The sequence below is a fragment of the Chanodichthys erythropterus genome, chromosome 10, assembly GCF_024489055.1.
Source record: "Chanodichthys erythropterus isolate Z2021 chromosome 10, ASM2448905v1, whole genome shotgun sequence".
NCBI classification, from domain to species: domain Eukaryota; kingdom Metazoa; phylum Chordata; class Actinopteri; order Cypriniformes; family Xenocyprididae; genus Chanodichthys; species Chanodichthys erythropterus.
The window spans coordinates 19,447,501-19,467,441 of record NC_090230.1 but is presented as its reverse complement, the minus strand read 5'-3'; the positions used below and the strand labels follow the sequence as shown (position 1 = coordinate 19,467,441).

At 34.7% G+C, this 19,941-nt stretch overlaps 1 protein-coding gene across 1 annotated transcript in view; it reads right to left on the bottom strand.

The window, feature by feature from the left end:
* The window catches only part of tspan7 (tetraspanin 7), a 35,760-nt gene extending 17,243 nt beyond the window's left edge, over positions 1-18,517 (bottom strand). The window contains exon 1 of the mRNA XM_067398784.1: positions 18,384-18,517. Coding sequence (XP_067254885.1) covers positions 18,384-18,464 — 81 coding nt within the window. The 5' untranslated portion in view covers positions 18,465-18,517. The remainder of the gene's footprint in view (positions 1-18,383) is intronic.
* Between the last annotated feature and the right edge of the window lie 1,424 nt (positions 18,518-19,941).

Genomic DNA, 19,941 nt, shown 5'->3' with positions numbered 1-19,941 from the left:
TTGATTCATTCATTCATTTCAAAATCAAAACTAGAACGTAAACAGCAACACTAAAATCAGGACTGTCCAAAAATAATGTAAACAGCAAATTCAAAAGCACACCAAGCTGCTATATTCGATATTATGAAGTTCTCATTACGCAGTGTTAGTTACTGTAAAGAGTGTCTGATTGACCGCTGATATCTTCCTTTGACTCCTAGATGTCTGGCTGATACACAATGCTTTTCTTTCTGCTATCAACAGACTGTGAGAGTTTGGACACATGCACACACACACCATTCCCAAACAACAGGTGACATGACAATCACATTAGCTCTTATGTGACTCACTCAAACACACACTCTTTCTATTCTCAGACGAGACAGCTGAGCGTCACGGCAGACTTTGCTGCTGTGGCACTTTCTCTCTCGTACGGTCAAGCTGGGAAAAGCATCTGGTCACACAGGGGGCCCAGGACAACAAATACAGAGAGACCCCTGAACAACAAAGCTCACAGCCAGACACTTCCTGTTTGATGTCCATCTATGAGAAAAGATCCACAGATTGTTGCCTTTGCAGTTTTTTTTCCCAGTAATAATGTGTCTTAACTGTTATTTTATCTGTTTTCCAGACACTAATGTCATTCTAGTGGATAAATAATAAGTAAAATGTTATATTAAAATATATACAATTTATATAATATGTAATATATGTTTAACAAATTAACAAGATTAAAAAAAATAATAAAAATTATTTATTATAATTTTTTTGTTCTAAAATATTTAACATTTGTTAAAAATATTTTTATGATTTAATTAGTAATAAAAAATTTGCTAGTAGTGTTAAAAAAATCTTCTGTTTCCATTATTTCTTAATTCTTCACTATTCTAGCTTGTACTATTCTAGACGATGTTTGAAAATTTGTATTACTAACGCTTCTCATGTTATTACCTCCTTAAGACTTACATACTTCTCATTTGTAAGTTGCTTTAGATAAAAGTGTCTGCTAAATTAATAAATTTAAACATAAATGTTGCAAAATTACTACAAGTTAACAAAAAATACAATATAACATAATACGGCCACCATAGCTCCTCCGAAAGGGAGGGGTGCAAGGGGTGTGCGCCATTAGTTGCAGTTCGCAACCTCACCACTAGATGCCAAACGTAATCGTACAACGTTTCGTCTCATCATATTCAGTTAAAACAGTCGGCAAATATTAAAGGTGCCGTAGAACGTCTTTTCAAAAGATGTAATATAAGTCTAAGGTGTCCCCTGAATGTGTCTGTGAAGTTTCAGTTCAAAATACCCCATAGATTTTTTTTATTCATTTTTTTTAACTGCCTATTTTGGGGCATCATTAAATATGCGCAGATTCAGCACACGGCCCCTTTAAATTCTCGTGCCCCCCAAGCTTGCGCTTGCCTTAAACAGCATAAACAAAGTTCACACAGCTAATATAACCCTCAAAATGGATCTTTACAAAGTGTTCGTCATGCAGCATGTCTAATCGCGTAAGTATGGTATTTATTTGGATGTTTACATTGATTCTGAATGAGTTTGAGGCTGTGCTCCGTGGCTAAAGCTAACATTACACACTGTTGGAGAGATTTATAAAGAATGAAGTTGTGATTATGAATTATACAGACTGCAAGTTTAAAAAATGAAAATAGCGACGACTCTTGTCTCCGTGAATACAGTAAGAAACGATGGTAACTTTAACCACATTTAACAGTACATTAGCAACATGCTAACGAAACATTTAGAAAGACAGTTTACAAATATCACTAAAAATATCATGATATCATGGATCATGTCAGTTATTATTGCTCCATCTGCCATTTTTCGCTATTGTCCTTGCTTGCTTACCTAGTCTGATGATTTAGCTGTGCAGATCCAGACGTTCTGCCCTTGTCTAATGTCTTGAACATGAGCTGGCATATGCAAATATTGGGGGCGTACATATTAATAATCCCGACTGTTACGAAACAGTGTTATGTTATACGGTGTTATGTTGAGATTCGCCTGTTCGTCGGAGGTCTTTTAAACAAATGAGATTTATATAAGTTGAATAACAAGAGTTTCCATGTACTGAACTCTTGTTATTCAACTATGCCAATGTAAATACATTTTTTAATTCTAGGGCACCTTTAAACGTTTAGCTACTTACATCTTACCATGCACTCTTTCACTGCTAAAACTAAGCGTCGCATTGGAATTCGCGCACGTCTTCTGTGAACGGTAAGCCCCACCTTCTTTGATTTCATTGGCCATCTCAATAATTTTGATGGGAATGATGCAGACCAGCCTAAAAATATAACTTTTTAAAACCAACATTTCCCAGAAATTCTAACAACAAACAGCGCAGTGCAGCAACAGCATCAAGCACCAATTTTTTTTTTTGTGAACTCCTTTTACACACAACACACAGTAGCTGTGATCAAATTCACTGCTATTTTTGCTCCACTTTCCCTATATAGTGCAGTTTTGTATATTTCCAGTGCATAAGTGCTCAATTTTAAAGCCATAAAGATCAACAATTGCACAAAGTAAAATATATTATTATACAGTAATTGTTTTTCTTCCCTTCTTCCTGAGGGTGTTGTCATACTTGAATTGTGCCGGCTCAGATTGAGCCGGTAATTTTCACTTGTCTTCCACTCCATTGCTCTCCCTCTCTCCCGGCCATTAGAGCGCCATACATCATCATGATCCACTGCGGCTCGTCGATAAGTGCTGTTTGTTCTGAGAGCGTCGGTTAGACGGCCCGCCTCACGTTTAATGGCCGTCTACAGCTGTCAGAGGCGCTGGCCTTTCAGCCTCATTCTCTCCAGCTCCGTTTCTGGGAAATGTTGGATCAAAGTCACCGGAAAATGGCCAGCAAGAGTCAGCATCTATATGACACTGTCTCGCGGCTAAAAGGTCCTTCTCATTATTCAGAGAGTCAACTGACGGGGAAACAGAGGCTGCCGGCGGCTTAAATCAGAACGATCTGTCCAAGACTAAATTGACTGTGTGTCTCTGGCAGTTAGCTGGAAACAACGGACAGATGTATGGATAGATAAATCAGGGTTATGGTGAAAAATTAAAGTGGGAACAGAGAGAGATAAATAACTCTTTTCTAAATAAAAAGCAGTGAATTTGGGAGGTTTTTTTCCCCCACAGTGCCTGTTTAACAGTGCAGGAAATGAGTACGCTAATGGAGGAAACTATCTATTTTAGGTGCCATCTCATGAATACTAATGACCCTAAATAACAACCTTCACCACATAACTTTGTGCTATGAACACATTTTTCCTAAAATTTATATTGGTTTGTTTGAGTAAAAAAAAAAAAAAACTATATAAAAAATCCTTAAAACAAGATTGTGAAAAAAGTGTGCTTTAATTTTATTGAAAGTGCACTTTAGAGTACTTCAAATCTTAAAAGTATGTATTTTTTTCGATAAAATAAAAAAATAAAATGTCACTTAAGTGTACTTAAAGAGTACACTTTCATTAACAAACTTTAGTACACTCTAGTCAGTATATTCGGCAGTACACTTTAACCATATTTTAAAGACAATAAAATGATGAAATTATGAAATTACATGTTATTTAACATTTGTCAAAAAAGCACTAGCTAATTCATCTAATTTCATTTAATATAAATTTTAATGAATACACTTTAATTCAATTGCAAATAACATGCAATTAAATTTCTGAAAATGTTACATTCAGTTCAGACTTGTATATTCTTTTAAAGGGTTAGTTCACCCAAAAATGAAATTTCTGTCATTTATTACTCACCCTCATGCTGTTCCACACCCGTAAAACCTTCGTTCATCTTCGGAACACAAATTAAGATATTTTAGTTAAAATCCAATGGCTCATTGAGGCCTCCTTAGGAAGCAATGTCATTTCCTCTATCAAGATCCATAAAGGTACTAAAAGCATATTTAAATCGGTTCATGTGAGCACAGTGGTTCAATATTAATATTATAAAGCGATGGGAATATTTTTGGAGCGCCAAAAATAACAACTTATTTAGTGATGGCTGATTTTAAAACACTGCTTCAGGAAGCATCGGAGCATATGTGAGTCAGCGCGTCGAATCATGATTCAGATCGCGTTTCAACGGCCAACGGCTGAAATTACGTGACTTTGGCACTCTGAACAACAGATTTGACACACTGATTCATTTATGCTCTGATGCTTCCTGAAGCAGTGTTTTGAAATCGGCCATCACTAAATAAGTCGTTATTTTGTTATTTTTGGCACTCCAAAAATATTCTCATCGCTTTATAATATTAATATTGAACCACTGTACTCACATGAACTGATTTAAATATGTTTTTAGTGTCTTTATGGATCTTGAGAGAGGAAGTGACATTGCTCCCTATGAAGGCCTCACGGAGCCATCGGATTTCAAATAAAATATCTTAATTTGTGTTCCGAAGATGAACGAAGGTCTTAAGGGTGTGGAACAGCATGAGAGTAAGTAATAAATGACAGAATTTTCATTTTTGTGTGAACTAACCCTTTAAATTATAGGATATTATTTTAGTACTGTTTAGTTTACACAGGAAATCATCATTAGCAAATGATCTCTCAGAATTGTATTCAGTTTATGCTTGAAATAACAACAATAGTGGGGTGGGGTGGTTTCCTTTCGGCTTTGGTCAATAAGCAACCACTAGCAACTGCTTGGCAATCCACTAAAACCATTTAGCACCATTTAACAACAGTATAATAGCATAATACTCTGGCTACTCAACCATAACACACTAGCATTGTTTTTTAAGGGCTAGCGTCTTTCACATTTTCTTTGGAAAATCTAAAATCTAGTTTAAAATAAATCCAGGATAAGGAAATAATACAGATGGCTCAATGTGTCAGAACATGTGTGCTAACTGTTAATCTACAACTCAGATGTTCCTAGCATGCTCAATGTTACTCAACATAACAGCTAATATAAATAAGTTAGCAAAACAAACAGGCATTAAAAAAACCCAATTACGATACAAAAAAAGGGAAAAGAAATCTGTGCCATGTTTAAACCTGATGCTACGTGCTGCTAACACATAGCCAACTCATTTAGCATACCTTTCCCCATGAGCGTAAAGCTGCTAATCGCCATGTCAGAACAAAGCAAACACAAGCATCTAGCACCACAACTCAAGCTAGCGGCTAATAATAGCATCTCTTTCATTACCAGGCCTGTGTCAAACGGCACACGGAGTCATTCCAGGATAACAAGACCTTAACAGAGGAATTCCAGTCACCTTTAAATTCCACAGTTGGGAACTAATTAGGAATATTTCAGGAATGCAGAGAGTATTTTCAAAGTGTTGAATTGGGACTTTATGGAGATGTTTAGTCATGCTAGTCAAAGACATTACAATTCATAAACACTTTAAAAAAAGATTTATTTATTACCCAAATTACTATTTATTTTTAATCAATTGGCCTTTATCATTTGTTAATTGACATTTGACATTGACAATTAATAAAAAAACACTTCTTTCTTTCTTTCCTTCAGAAATCCTTCTAATATGCTGATTTGCAGCTCAAGAAACATTACTTATTATGATCAGTGCTGAAAATATTGCTTAATATTTGTGTGGAAAGGCCAGGAATCTTTGATTAATTGAAATATTATTTTCTGGGTTGGCAGCAGCAATATTTATATCTCGTTCAGACTTTTTAGACAAGGATTAACCTAAAAAAATCCCTCATCACCACTAAACGCACTCAGCACAATGCCAAAACCTGATGCACAGAAGCAGGATGTTGGACACGGATGCTTTTAAATGACTTTAGGTAATGGAAGATTAATCACGGTTATAAATCAACATCTGAACATACTGTATGTAATTCACAAATTCAATAATTTGGCCTTTGCAATCCTCAATCAAATCTCCTTGCCAACAAAGTCACACACAGAAGCAATCAGATCCAAATTCAATTTCATTTCCATTTGAGGTTGAAGCTTCTTTTCTGATGGCTCATGCCATCCTCAAGAGGGTCTGATAACTGTAATAATCAGACACTCTTTTAGCTTTTGTTTCCTTACTGTTTACAAAACCGCAATGAGTGTTTGGTACAGATAATAAAAGGCAGAGATCATGTTTCCTAGCACTTAAGACCAATCCCGGTGGAAAAACATGTTTCTGTTCTGGTTGTTTACCAAACTGGAGTCTGAAATGTGCTGAACACACTTGTGGGAATACACTCATTCCTGAACCATTTTGGGGTTTGAGACTTTCTTCATTGCTATTATTAAAGAAATGCTGAGTATTTTGGTTTTGCATTAATATAAGCACATCTCTGGTGTTCCTCACCTGTCAAGCAGGTATCATGGATGAGCACCTGGTCAGCTAAGAGTCTAGAGTGAATCCTTTAATAGGATTCAAGCCTGGATAATACCAACCCAATCATTTAGAGAAGAGCTACGGAGCTGTGAAGATTTACCTGGGTGTAAAGCTGTATCACTTTACAGGACTCATGAATAAATGAAAACAGAAAAATAATACTACTGTATATCCTCCTGAGACCCAACATTTTTATTTTTTTTAATTTAGCATTTTTTTCACGTCATTATATTGTTTAGAGCATAAGAAACAAATGAAAAATTAACATTTTTTAAAAATTATATTTTATTCATATGTTATGATATGTCCTCTGTAGTGGACACCAGGACTAAGTTGTTTAAAAAATAAAATGACATGAAATGACATTTATAGGCAAAAACAATGGGATTTTTTTTTAATCACCAATCAATTTTTAGGCTTCAATATTGTTTTTAACCAAACTATGTATAAAGATGATTCTCAACTATGTTATGAAACATATAATGGAATTAATTGATATACCATTTTACTTTATGCAGTATGAGGGTAAAATGGCCATACATCGGTTTTCCCATTCAATACAATGTATCTATACACTGTATCTAATTTGCATATTAATCTGTTCTTGGAGCAACATGCAATGAAAAAAGAAGTGTAATAATGGGAGCAATAATTGGCAACATTTTCATAATAATATCTAATAATTAATAGGAATATTGACATATAATTTCTTTCCCTATTCACTTGTTGTATCTCCTAAAATGCCTGATAAACATGATTTAAGTCCTGGTGTCCTCTACAGTGGACATGTATGAAATCAATGTTCTGTTTCATAACAGAAAGTCATATTTTGATTTGAAACCCCATAACATTTTCCTGAGATGTTGATTTATAATAAACAATTTGAAAATTAATCCAATTTAAATAAATTTTAAATTTAATCTCAAAATATTATCATATTTCCATTAGCACTCTTATTTTCATTTTCAGTCATAATTAAAGACCAAGAAGTTGTTGTTTTAATGGCGAAACCTCTAAAAATCTGGTATCTCTGCAAAGCCCTGAATGTGCTCTTTACAGGACATCCAGACTTAAAACTGTGACATGTATGATGTCAGAGTAGGGCTGGACAATAATTCAATATCAATATATACCGCGATATAATTTTTTTCGATAACGATGATATGATTTTTAAACACATTTCCGGTATTTCGATATATACATTACAACATTTCTCACTTGAGGCGCAGCCGTTAGAAAGAGCAGAACGCGATTGGCTATTTGCGTGATGACGTACATCACAGATACACGCTGCCATCAGCGTATCTATTAGTTAATATGATTTGTTTAAAATAGCATCGTGGAAAACAGACAGAGTTCAGATAATGTATGTTTCAGTCGATGGATACACAAAACGTTACAACAACGATAATCAGAAAGCGTGGACAAAACAGTCACTCTTTGTAAACTGTTAACAGCTAGTGCCGTATGCTCTAATGTCCAGTCATTTACGCCGTCATCACCCGGGTGTTGATAGCGCGCGAGCGCAGGTGAGACCTGAACAGCACACGATGCTATCTGTTTAAACTAAACTCATTTAAGCTTTGCTGATTTAAACCTTTAAGAACAAGACGCGAAAGAGAACTCGCACGCGCCGTGAGAAGATTTGTGTGCGCTCATGCGACGCGCGCACACGCTTATTTCAGTCAGCGCGCAAATACTGAGTTCTCTTTCACGTCTTGCGCTTCGGCGGACAAATTCATACAAAAATTAAGTCAACATGCCCGTCTTGGCGAGTATCCTAGCAAACATAGTCGGTTATGTCTTAAGTGAACGTATAACAGTCGAGAAAGACATCGCATGTGTAACAGTATATGTAGCTACTGGATCGTGCATGTCTTAAAAGGGAAAAAAATATTCCTGCTGCCTGTTTTTAATGTTAAATCAAACAACAAATAACAAAGAAATCACTCACTGCTCTTGACTGAATAGTTTTTGTAACTTCAATAATGATTAATACTATTTATTTTATACAGTAAAGATAATATGCAGTGTTATTTTATATTTGATTACTTTATCCATTCTGTACCTGAAAACCTGAAAAGCACTGTTTATTTTATTTGAATATTTGCTTTATTGTACTTATTTGTGATGTACTTATTTGCTTGTAGTTTGATCGTTTGTTCTTATTTTCTTTATTTTTATTTGACAGTAGTCTTATTTTTAGGGTCACGGTTTCGGTACGTGCTAATAGCACATACCGAACTGTACCATAACCGTGACCCTAAAACCGTGATACGAACCGAACCATGAGCAATTTGAACCATTGCACCCCTAGTGTCATCAACACTCAACAATGTTCCTGCCCCAGCAATGTGTTTTTGTTGTTTCTCACTGTTTTTTTTCTGTTTTTACTTTTCACAATCTTTATCTTGGCTGAAGCACTTTTGTTTTAATCTATATTAAGGATAATAAAATCAGCCTACGTTATAGTTTAATGTTAAAGATATTAATATTACAAAAGTGAGTGAGTCTTATGTTTATTTTTTATGTTTGTATGAAGGCTAAATACAAATAAAAGCTGAACATAAATTTATTTGTACTGTTTTTATTTCTTAAATATTATATAGTTTTATAGGAAGAGATTTCATAGATTTGGCAAATTCATTTTTCAGACGTTGTGGCCATTCTTGGCAGTTTTTCTGAGGCTATTATATAGTTCATATCGATATCGGAATTATATCGTATCGACCGAAATTAAGAATTATATCGTGATATAAATTTTGGCCATATCGTCCAGCCCTATGTCAGAGAAAATCACTAAAATATAATGTCCACTGTAGTGGACATATAATGTCCACTACAGAGGACAGAAGTCTATTCCTGGGTCCCAGGAGGTAAATGATCCAATAAATATATAATACATATAATTAAAATGAATATTTAAAGAGCCCATATTATGCTATTTTAAAGGCTCCTAATTTTGTTAATTACGTTGTAGTAACTTTAAAATCCAGGTACAATGTGAACGCAAAGAGAACTGGGTTTTCATTTACTTAGTTCATGTTTGGGTAAAAGAGGTGTGCATTTAACAATAACAAGTTAAAACATTGTCAGAACATGACTTAATTTGGGTACAGTATGAGGTATTAAATGTTAAATCCCAATGTTTGTCAAAACAATACAATTTTCTTTTGACCAAACTGTTCTGCTTTAAGCACTTGACATAAGTATGTTTTCCTTCAGATTCGACAGTGAAGTTGAATTTGAATAAATCTCGATTTGATCATTCCACCTCTGCATTCCAAAGGGAAAAGAATGCACAAGATAAAATAATATCAAGCTTAAGGAGGAACAAATAGAGCACTGGTGATAAGTGTCGACGCCTCCACACACGAAAGGACAGAATATATCAGCAGCACTGCAGTCTTCAACAACGCTCTCATTTCCATAATAACACCAAGGGCCACTGGGAAAACTGGACCAGACGAGTTCTTAATTGTCTGCTTGTAATGAACAAGCCTGCCAATGTTAATAGCGCTGGCTAAGAGCAAAATAACTCAAGAGGAGGGCGACTCAAGAATCTTCAAATGGCACCAATTACAGAAGCACCAATTTCACTTGTTGGTCGAATAGGTCCAATAGCACACTTCAATTACCATAGCAATAATTTAGTACTATTATTTTCTTTCTGACAGAATAAACACATCTAACTATAAGCAAATTGATACAACCACAACAATTAATGCACATCTTTGTTTTGACAAGCCCTGTCCATTAAATCGCAACACATTGCAATTCTCCTTTCTACAAGATGTAATATAAGTCTCTGGTGTCCCCAGAAAGAGTCTGTGAAGTTTTAACTCGAAATACCCTACAGATCACTCATTATTCAATGCCAAAATGCCCCTTTTTGGGTGGAAGCAAAAACACGCTGTTTTCGTGTGCATATTTAAATGCAACTGAGCTGATGCTTCCCGCCCCTTCCAGAAGAGGGTGGAGCCTTTATAGCTTGTGCCGCAGATACTTCGGCAAACAGTATGGCCGTTTCCACAGAACGCGTTTTTGCATTCCACTGCGCTGTTTTTCAATTACTTTCTATGTAATCATGGGCTAGACGGACCTTGTGTTTTTTTTTCCCTCCCATGCGGGCCATTCACACTTTGTATCTAAAACACGAGACGTGGACAGTGGAAAGCACAAGGTCTAGAGATGTTTTTCAAAAGTTAAACTTCTTTTAAATTGAGCGCTTTAATTTGATAAAAACAATGACGACGTTACAGTTAGTTTAAACTTTGCTATGCTATAATAGAAATGTTTTTATACTGTAGCATAACAAAAATGATCTAGTATAACAAAAAGGATCATTTACTGTTTTGAACAATTTGCAAAAAATTCGCTAAGTTTCTTATCTATTATGTAACTCTATAAAGAAGCACAATAACAATGCAATTGTTAGTGGAGGAGAAACTGTCATGAAATGCTAGCAATTCTTTTAAATGTTTATGATTATCAACAAAAAAGATAATTTAATTTACTGTAAACATTTGCTAAATGTTGGCTTTTCTTTAAGTTTTTTAGTTTTATTTGTTTGGTAACTCAATAAGTAACACAGAAACACAATCACGTTACCATAAGCTAGGGCCCTATAATTTCGGCGATCACGGAAACGTGGACAAAATCGCAGAATCCAGTCATAAAAACTATATACTATACATAAAAACTATTTACTATATAACACTGAATGTCATGGAATTTGTCAATTTTTTGATGAATGAATTAAAAGCAGGTCAGTAAATGTAAATTAAATCACGATTAGACTAGTGACTGAATATTAAACCGCAAAAAGACTATTTAAACATGAATCCTGCATGCCTGTGTGCCTCTGAAATGAATGATGCGGAAGCGCAGTTTCATTTACCTCACACCGCCTCGCGCACGCACGCTGAAGCACGTGTGACGCTCGCTGTGTTTTCGTCCTTTGTCGCCTCACTATATAAACGCACAAATTCATCTCCAGAGCTGCTCTGAAAGTCACTTCATCAGCATTTAACCACTTCGTTTGAGAAAACTACCATCATAAACACAGAAAAACACAAAGCTCTAGGCAAACAAATAAAAATAAAAGTTCGATTTAACTTGACAGAAACATATTACTGTTGTACAGTAGAATTTAGATAAATTAATTTGATAATAAATTATTAAAATATATTTTATTTTAAAATATACAATAATCTCAGTGTTTCTTCCATGTTTTAATTTTAACAGTAAAGCTCTGTTGTGCAGCACATTGTTTGACAAAAGTTTAATTTCATGATTAAAAGATAAATTAAATGGTATGCGTTCATTTGATTGCCAGAAAACAGAACTTCTGAAAAAAAAAAAAAAAATCATAAAAATATATTTTTTAATTAATTAATATTGTTGTTTTTAAGAATTCAATTAATTAGACATGCTTTTTGATTATTAAAATGGAATTAAACCATTAAAATGGAATCCAGAAAACAGAATTTGGTAAAAATAAAATTTGAGGGGAAAGAATAAAACTTAGGGCCCTAAAAAAAAATGCAATTTCTTTTTGTTAAACTTTTATTAAATTGTTGGTAAATTGGACAAGATTCATTGTTTCAATAAATTAGACATGCTTTTTGATTACTAAAATTTAATTTAACCATTAAAATAGAGTAAAAAAATAAATAAAACTGAAAAAAAAAAAATGGAATCCAGAAAAATTAAAATGGAAAAAACGGAATTTGGGAAAAAATAAAACAGATTTTAAAGGGCCCTAATAAGCGAAGAAACTCCACAATGAAATACTAGCATTTTTATGTCTACAATTATCAACAAAGAGATATTTTTTTACTGTACATTACATATTTGCTAAGATTTTATCTTTATTTATTTTGTAACTCTATAAACTGCAATACGAGTTTCAGATTTCCATGAGTTTCAAATTTAAAAGTACTACTTCAAACATTGTTCTGAGTAGTAAATTGGAAAATATATGATTTTGTAGCCCAAGTTTCTTCTATAACATCACAATGCTTTCCTAGCTCAAAAAGATTTATTTAATCTTCAAGCTCACTAACGCTAACTCTAAATATTGCTGCTGTGTGATTTTGTGAATTTCTGATGATCTAAATTCTGAATATTGCAATAAGCAATACTCTTATCCTCCAGTGATGACAGTTTTTCATTACACTATTGACGAGCAACAACAGAAGATCAATTCTAGACTTTAAGTACCAGCCGAGCCGTTTCTTCGATTCTTAGGTGTTTAAATTACTTGTCTGTCTATATTTCACTCCATCTTTTCTAATGTGTCCCTGGTTCCTTCGCTTCCCCGGAGAGAGTTTAGTGAGAACAGGATTCCTGTCGCTCACTGTGATGTTCAAGCAAGCTATTTTAAGGCGCCAGGAACTCTGGGATCACACATAGACTCATGCCATTTTATGTGTGTATCAGTTACACACACAGTGTGCAAAGTCATACGGTCACATCCTGAGCTTTACATGCTCAATCAATCAAATTGACCCTGCAATAAAAAGCTACCCAATATTCAGCTCTGCGTGATTCAATTATGTGTCCTCATGAATATTTATTAGCGATTATTGGCATATAATCTCAATACAAAATACTTTAGGAGTTCTTTTCAATTTCGTTTCAAGGAAAAACATGGTAGCCCCATCACAGGGTCCTTCCCAGGCAAATGTACACAGGGCAAAGGTGGCATTAGGTGTTGACTTACTTCCAAAGCTTTAATAATGTCGACTGCATTGAAACATGAACCGGATAGATGTACTGCAACCCTGATGCTAATTTCAGCTCTAGAGATCCAGATTTCTCTCATGGGGAACGTACCGATATCTGGACATCTGATAATAACAGTGTTCACACCAGAGATTAGGAACAGTTCAAGGAACAAAAACAAATTGATTTTGTACAGAACGTCATAGAAAAGTAAAAAAAACAAAACAAAAAAGAAAAAAGTCATTTTTAAATGTTGGTAACTGGTTAATAATGGTATTCCTAATTTTCGTATGCTTGAAATTGTGTCAAATTATATGTCAAAAATTACTTACGAACCAATTTTTTGTCATTCTAAATACACGATTTTTCACAAAACGTAAAAAAAAGTGTTTCCAGACAGAAAAACGTTTGAAAACGCAAAAACATTTCGTTTGATTCAAAGTACAATTAAAGGTGCCCTAGAATCAAAAATTGAATTTACCTAGTAAATAGTTGTATAGTTGAATAACAAGAGTTCAGTACATGGAAATGACATACAGTGAGTTTCAAACTCCATTGTTTCCTCCTTCTTGTGTAAATCTCATTTGTTTAAAAGACCTCCGAAGAACAGGCGAATCTCAACATAACACCGACTGATACGTAACAGTCGGGATCATTAATATGTACGTCCCCAATATTTGCATATGCCAGCCCATGTTCAAGCCATTACACAAGGGCAGCCAGTATTAACGTCTGGATCTGTGCACAGCTGAATCATCAGACTAGGTAAGCAAGCAAGAACAACAGCGAAAAATGGCAGATGGAGCAATAATAACTGAAATGATCCATGATATCATGATATTTTTAGTGATATTTGTAAATTGTCTTTATAAATGTTTCATTAACATGTTGCTGCATGACGAACACTTTGTAAAGATCCATTTGAGGGTTATATTAGCTGTGTGAACTTTGTTTATGCACTGTTTTATAGTCGGGGGGCGGGGAGCATGAGCATTTAAAGGGGCCGCAGCCTGAATCAGCGCATATTTAATGATGCCCCAAAATAGGCAGTTAAAAAAATGAATTAAAAAAAATCTATGGGGTATTTTAAGCTGAAACTTCACAGATGCATTCAGGGGACACCTTAGACTTATATTACATCTTTTGAAAACACGTTCTACGGCACCTTTATGGATGAACCATTTCTAAAAGGATGTCAATTCATTGCGAGTGCCATTTTTTAAAAATAATTTGCATCTAAATTGATTGGTGTCTATCGCACACCATGAAATAGCTATAAAATTAGCAGCAAAGAGATTTTGCTTGCTGTAAGTCTACAGAAAATACAGTTTACAGCAACAAGTGTTTGACGTTATTTGAAGCCGAAGTCTTGTGACGTCACAACGACTTTCCAACTTGTCATTATGAGTTTTACATGATTGTTATTTCCTAGTCGAAACTAGTAATTACGTTAATTCCAACATGACATGAATGCCATGTAACCATCAAACATGTTATGATTAGCTGTGTCACTTTGTAGCATTTTTGCTTTCAGCGAGGACAGAAAAATGACTTGTCACTTGTGTTATGTCACGTCTGGTTAACTCAAGGTGTAAGATTATCTCCACAAATAGCGGCATGTTAACATGTGAAATACAATCTAAACTGGTCGGGTGTGAAACGCACTAGTTGTTTCGTACAAAGCAACAGGCGCTGTCATCTGTCTTTTCCCAGTCCTGTAGGTCTGTTCCCATCTGCCTCTGGGAGAACAGAGAGCGTGAATGTGTTTGTGAGGGTCGACTGCAGGACACATGGAGCTCCGTCTGTCTGCACTCAGACGAACAGAATGAACCCAACAGGTCCAGAACAGCTGACAGGAAGACCAGAGAAATGACACTGACTCCATTTTCATTTGTCACTCCCTTGCTCTGTATCTAATTTCTGCCTCAATGTTCACTTCTCGCTTCAGTTACGCCCTCGTTCCCTTGCAACACAACGTGAGTTTCAAAGCTCATTTAACTTGTCTGCAAGTGCGCAATTCAGTTCGGTGATGCTAATAGCGCAGAAACCATTTATTAGTGTCCTTATAAACAGCACAATGTCCATAACTACTGCTCCACATTAACATTACTTGAAAGAATAAAAACAAATGCAAATTTACACTTTAAATGAACTTCAAGTTGCTTTTGATAAAAGTATGTCAAATAAATAATAATTTTAAACACAAATCATATTAAAATCACATTTTTGGTGAAATTCGCTTCACTTGTACCTAAATAGTCTCTATAAATAGCCAATTCGTGTTTAAACTCACATGCATCTGGATATATTCCACATATTTTCCAAAATATAACACTCTTCTCCATCATTTGATGAATTTCAGCTGCAATAATTACTATAAATGTCTCTTTTAAAGCAAAAATTATTGCATCAGCCAAATTGTGCAATTATATAGCGTGAAACTTGGGGAATTTGTGCTGAAAAAATATCCATCCATCTATTTTCATTCAAATTTTGGGGTATCGATTAAGAAATGTTGGATGGAAATGGCAACGGAGCATAAATTCTAAAAATGTGCATTAAAAAAAAACAAAAAAAAACGTATGTGCTCTTTTGAGGTGGATAATTTTTTATCCGATAAGAAGTCAAACAAATTCTCAAGTGACTTTGACTCAACAGAGGATGTGATTGGATAGCTGGACTAACCAGTGGACCAATCACATCACACAGCATCTCAAACGTTGTTCTGAAATGTCTGAGCCACAGTCTGTCATCGAAATGGTTTGGTTTAATGACCTCCCATGAGCGTCTCACACGATTGCATTCCCAAACACCAGGCATTCGAACGCAAGATGACATGACAGTGTTTGTTGAGTTTCGTCTGCCTGCTCTGAGATGGAAGCCATTTATAATGTAGGAAAAAAGAGCCAATTATAAGCCCCCAAATTAAAGCAACTTGCAGTTTTATTACAGATATTTTGGGCCAATTTCCCAGAAAGGGATGATTTTGTTCTCTTGATCACACTGGATGAAATGGTGCTTTATTTGCAAATGTTTTATGCCATATTCCAATTATGAGTTAGGGCTGGAAACATAAAAATATGCTATTTCAGTGCATATTCTGCAGAGATAAACTGGATTTTAAGTCATTTGTAAATAAGAAAAGTTTGCGCTGAAACACTACTTGTGAAAGTGCAAATGAAGCAAATTCGCCCCGATGAGTTTGAGTCTTGATTAAACAGCTCAGACCATTGAATCATTAGTCAAAATAGATGTTTTAGATCTTATTTAATTTAAATTTCACCAAAGTCAACATACTGTTTTTGTTCATATCAAGTTAAATGTACCGTCAGCTCTGAGGTCTACAGCAGAATTACGCTGTGTTACGGTCCAAAAGGCCTGGATTTGGGTCAGGCACTGGATGACTGTGCCGAGTGGGATTAGAGACAGACAGAGAGCTAAACAGTCACTGGTTGGTGGTGAATGTGCCACACTGCATTACTGAAGCTCCAGTGAGCACAGACGGTGATGCAGACGGTTACCTACTAACACAAACTCAGAGTGTTGACCTACATGAGATCTGAAGAAACAAGAGCTTCAGCACAATACATGTACGATCAGATGCACTCAGAGCGCAATATGCTCATTTAATGATGTGAAATCCCAGTGAATGAGTGTGAATTTCACATCGCGCATCATTATTGTCTGACTACAGGAGAGTTGCCGTTATAAAGAGTAATTTGAAGCCCAGAAAATAATGTAATTTGTGCATTGTGCAACTTAAACATATTGCAAAAGACAGAATCAAAGCATTACAATCAGTTTCTGCAAAATTCACTCTCAATTCCTAAACGTTCACATTTCTTGCATATTTTCTTGTATGACATTACATGACTTTTATATTGACATCTGAGGTCCAGTTGGTTTGCAAATGAATCATGTTGATTTTGCATAATTCAAATGGAGCATCTGCTCAATTATTTGACACATTTAGCCATTTTCTCAATTTTCTTTTTTAAATAATGAATGATAAAATGGTGTCATAGAACATTTATCTAATTCCTAATGAATAATTTCTTCAGGCTACTGCCTTTCCTCGGCTACAAAACTATTACGAAAACACTTTAGAATATGTTGCATTAGTCATTAGCAAACATTAGGTAACGCTGAACAGACTCAATGTACATTTAAATGTGTATATACTCAAATATGTAAATCAAAGTTTCTAGTCCCAGCCTTAGTCTGTTCACATTTCACTGGATTTTACAGGGTTGGTAGCATTACGTTGGTTTATTATTGTCGTATCATATATTTCAGATAAACCAGGCACAAAAAAATAAACAAATTTTGGTTGGTCACTTCACATGTGAGTCTCTTCCTTTCTAAATGGGCGGTTTTTGGCCAGATTAAGCTGAAAGGTGGACCAGCGAGACAATGACATTTCAAATGATGTTCATTTACACAGTAATGTTTGTTAATAGCTTATTTATGTACCGCTGATAATACTGGAATCAAACTGAATGGTGGTTGGACCAGTCATCACACACACACACACACACACCGATACCCGGGCGGTGCCATTCCACAGTTAACCGCTACTCACAGACACAAACCATCATGTTCATCACTGAGGATGAGGACGCTGAGGTTTGCTTCATATTCATATGACAGAGAGATGAAGGTGACTGCAACCCTAATAAACCTACTAAATGTCTTGAAGCTGTTCACATTTGGACATTAATATTCAATTCACAATTTAAATTGTGCATGCATTCATTCATTTGGACATTAAAATTCAATTCATGATCAATCATATTTAGCACATGTCCACATTTGGTCACTAATATTAAAATTATAATTAATAATGTCCAGGATATGCTATATTTGATCATTAAAAGTCTATTCATAATTCAGAATGTTGTGTATATGTCATAATTTTTGAGCATTAATATTCAATTCATAAGGAATAATGTTCTGCAAATGTCCATATTTGAACATTAATATTAATTCATTATAAATAATGTCCAACATCATCATGCACATCTCATTTTTCATCTCAAAAACGGATTAAAACAAGCGATTATATATTATTTTTCATCACTGGCATCAAAACAAAAGGTTGTTTATCATATCCTTGTACAGAATCAGTGATATGTATAATTATATTTGTGTTTGTAATGGCCTCAGAGGGGTCCAGCCCTGCCATGATGGAGATGCACTTGTTTTCCAGTGGCGCAATAATGCAACAAACGCCTTATTATGGTAATAAATCAATTCAGCTTCCTCGTAGCACGCTGCAGAAGCATTAAACGCTCAAAAACGCTAATGAATGACGGTCACTCACCCAGAACACGAAGGAATAGACGATGAGGAGCGTTTTGAGGCAGGTTATAACTGGTTTGGTCTCCATTCTCCTTGATGCCATGAGCGCAGTGGGTTTGTGCTGCTGTGATTCTCCGCTGCGCCTCCGCCGCTGCGCTCCAGTCACTCTAGATCCGTCTGGCCAATCAGAGGGCGAGGTACCCCGCAAAGGTCCCGCCCCACTCCGACAGGCCAATCAGAGGAAGAGAGGGGGACGTTCGATCCCCGCCCTTGAGACGCGACGCCCTCTGCTGGACGTCACATGACAGTGACGACAGTTGCGCTAAAGGTGAGGCAGGTGCCTTTGCGTCATTGAAACAGATTAAAAAAATATTTTCATGTCATTGAACTCTGTCCTTTATTGGTTTTACATAAAATTAGCATTTTTCTTATAGGATGTCAAACATTGATATCAATAAAATTATATATATTTATATAAAGTAAAACACACACACACACACACACACACACACACACACACACACACATATATATATATATATATATATATATATGTGTGTGTGTGTATATTAGTATTTTTTTTTTACTTTATATAATTGCCATTTATTTAATTTAATTCGCATTTTTCATTCTGTCTGTCCTTGATTGACTTTGCTAAGTAGGCCTAATGAAAGCTAATAAAAGTGTGTTTTTCTTTATTCGTTTTCTGATGATAATCTGTAAACATTTATTATATCACAAAATATGATATCACATTTAAGTAATAATATATGTTGGGGCCCGAGATATTTTACAGTGAATATTGCTTGAATATTGTTTGGAACCATATTAGGCCTAAAATAAAATAAAATAAAATAAAATAAAATAAAATAATAAAATAAAATAAAATAAAATAAAATAAAATAAAAATATATTTATTTATTATAAAATTTGAGTCTATAATCAGTTTATTTATTTTAACTTATTTTTAGTTAAATTTTTTATTTAAATTATTTTTATAATGACAGTGAAATAAAGACACTGCAGTAGGCTTTTTGAAAACTAATAAAGCTCTCTTATTACATTTTTATGTCAATAAAATAAAATAAAATAAAATAAAATGCATGCAATGATTTATAAATAAAGAAGTAGTATCCTTATTGAAAAAAAGAGAAAACAATATTTTAGTATTAGTTTTTTTGGTGATAATCTAAATATAAAAAAAAAAATAAAAATAGATAAATAAAATAAAAATCACAAAAAATGTGACAAAAACATACATTTTATTTACAACCATATCAAGTCTATTCACTATCAATATTATAATTAAAACATTAAAACTGATTATTATGGGCCCCAATTATAATGGTCCTATTTAGAAAAGTGTCTCATTTTAGATCAGAATAGTCTAAAATTATCTATCTATATATCTTGGTCTAAATAAGATTATTAATTCAGCTTTCTCTCATGTGATCCTTCAGCCTGGTGTGAAATAGGTTCACAGTTCGGCTTCAGATTCAGCACACAGCCCTGCTATATTTGGCACTCCAAATTTGCAACCTATCGAGGAGCCAGTGGAGCGAGATTCATCTCTCTCGGAG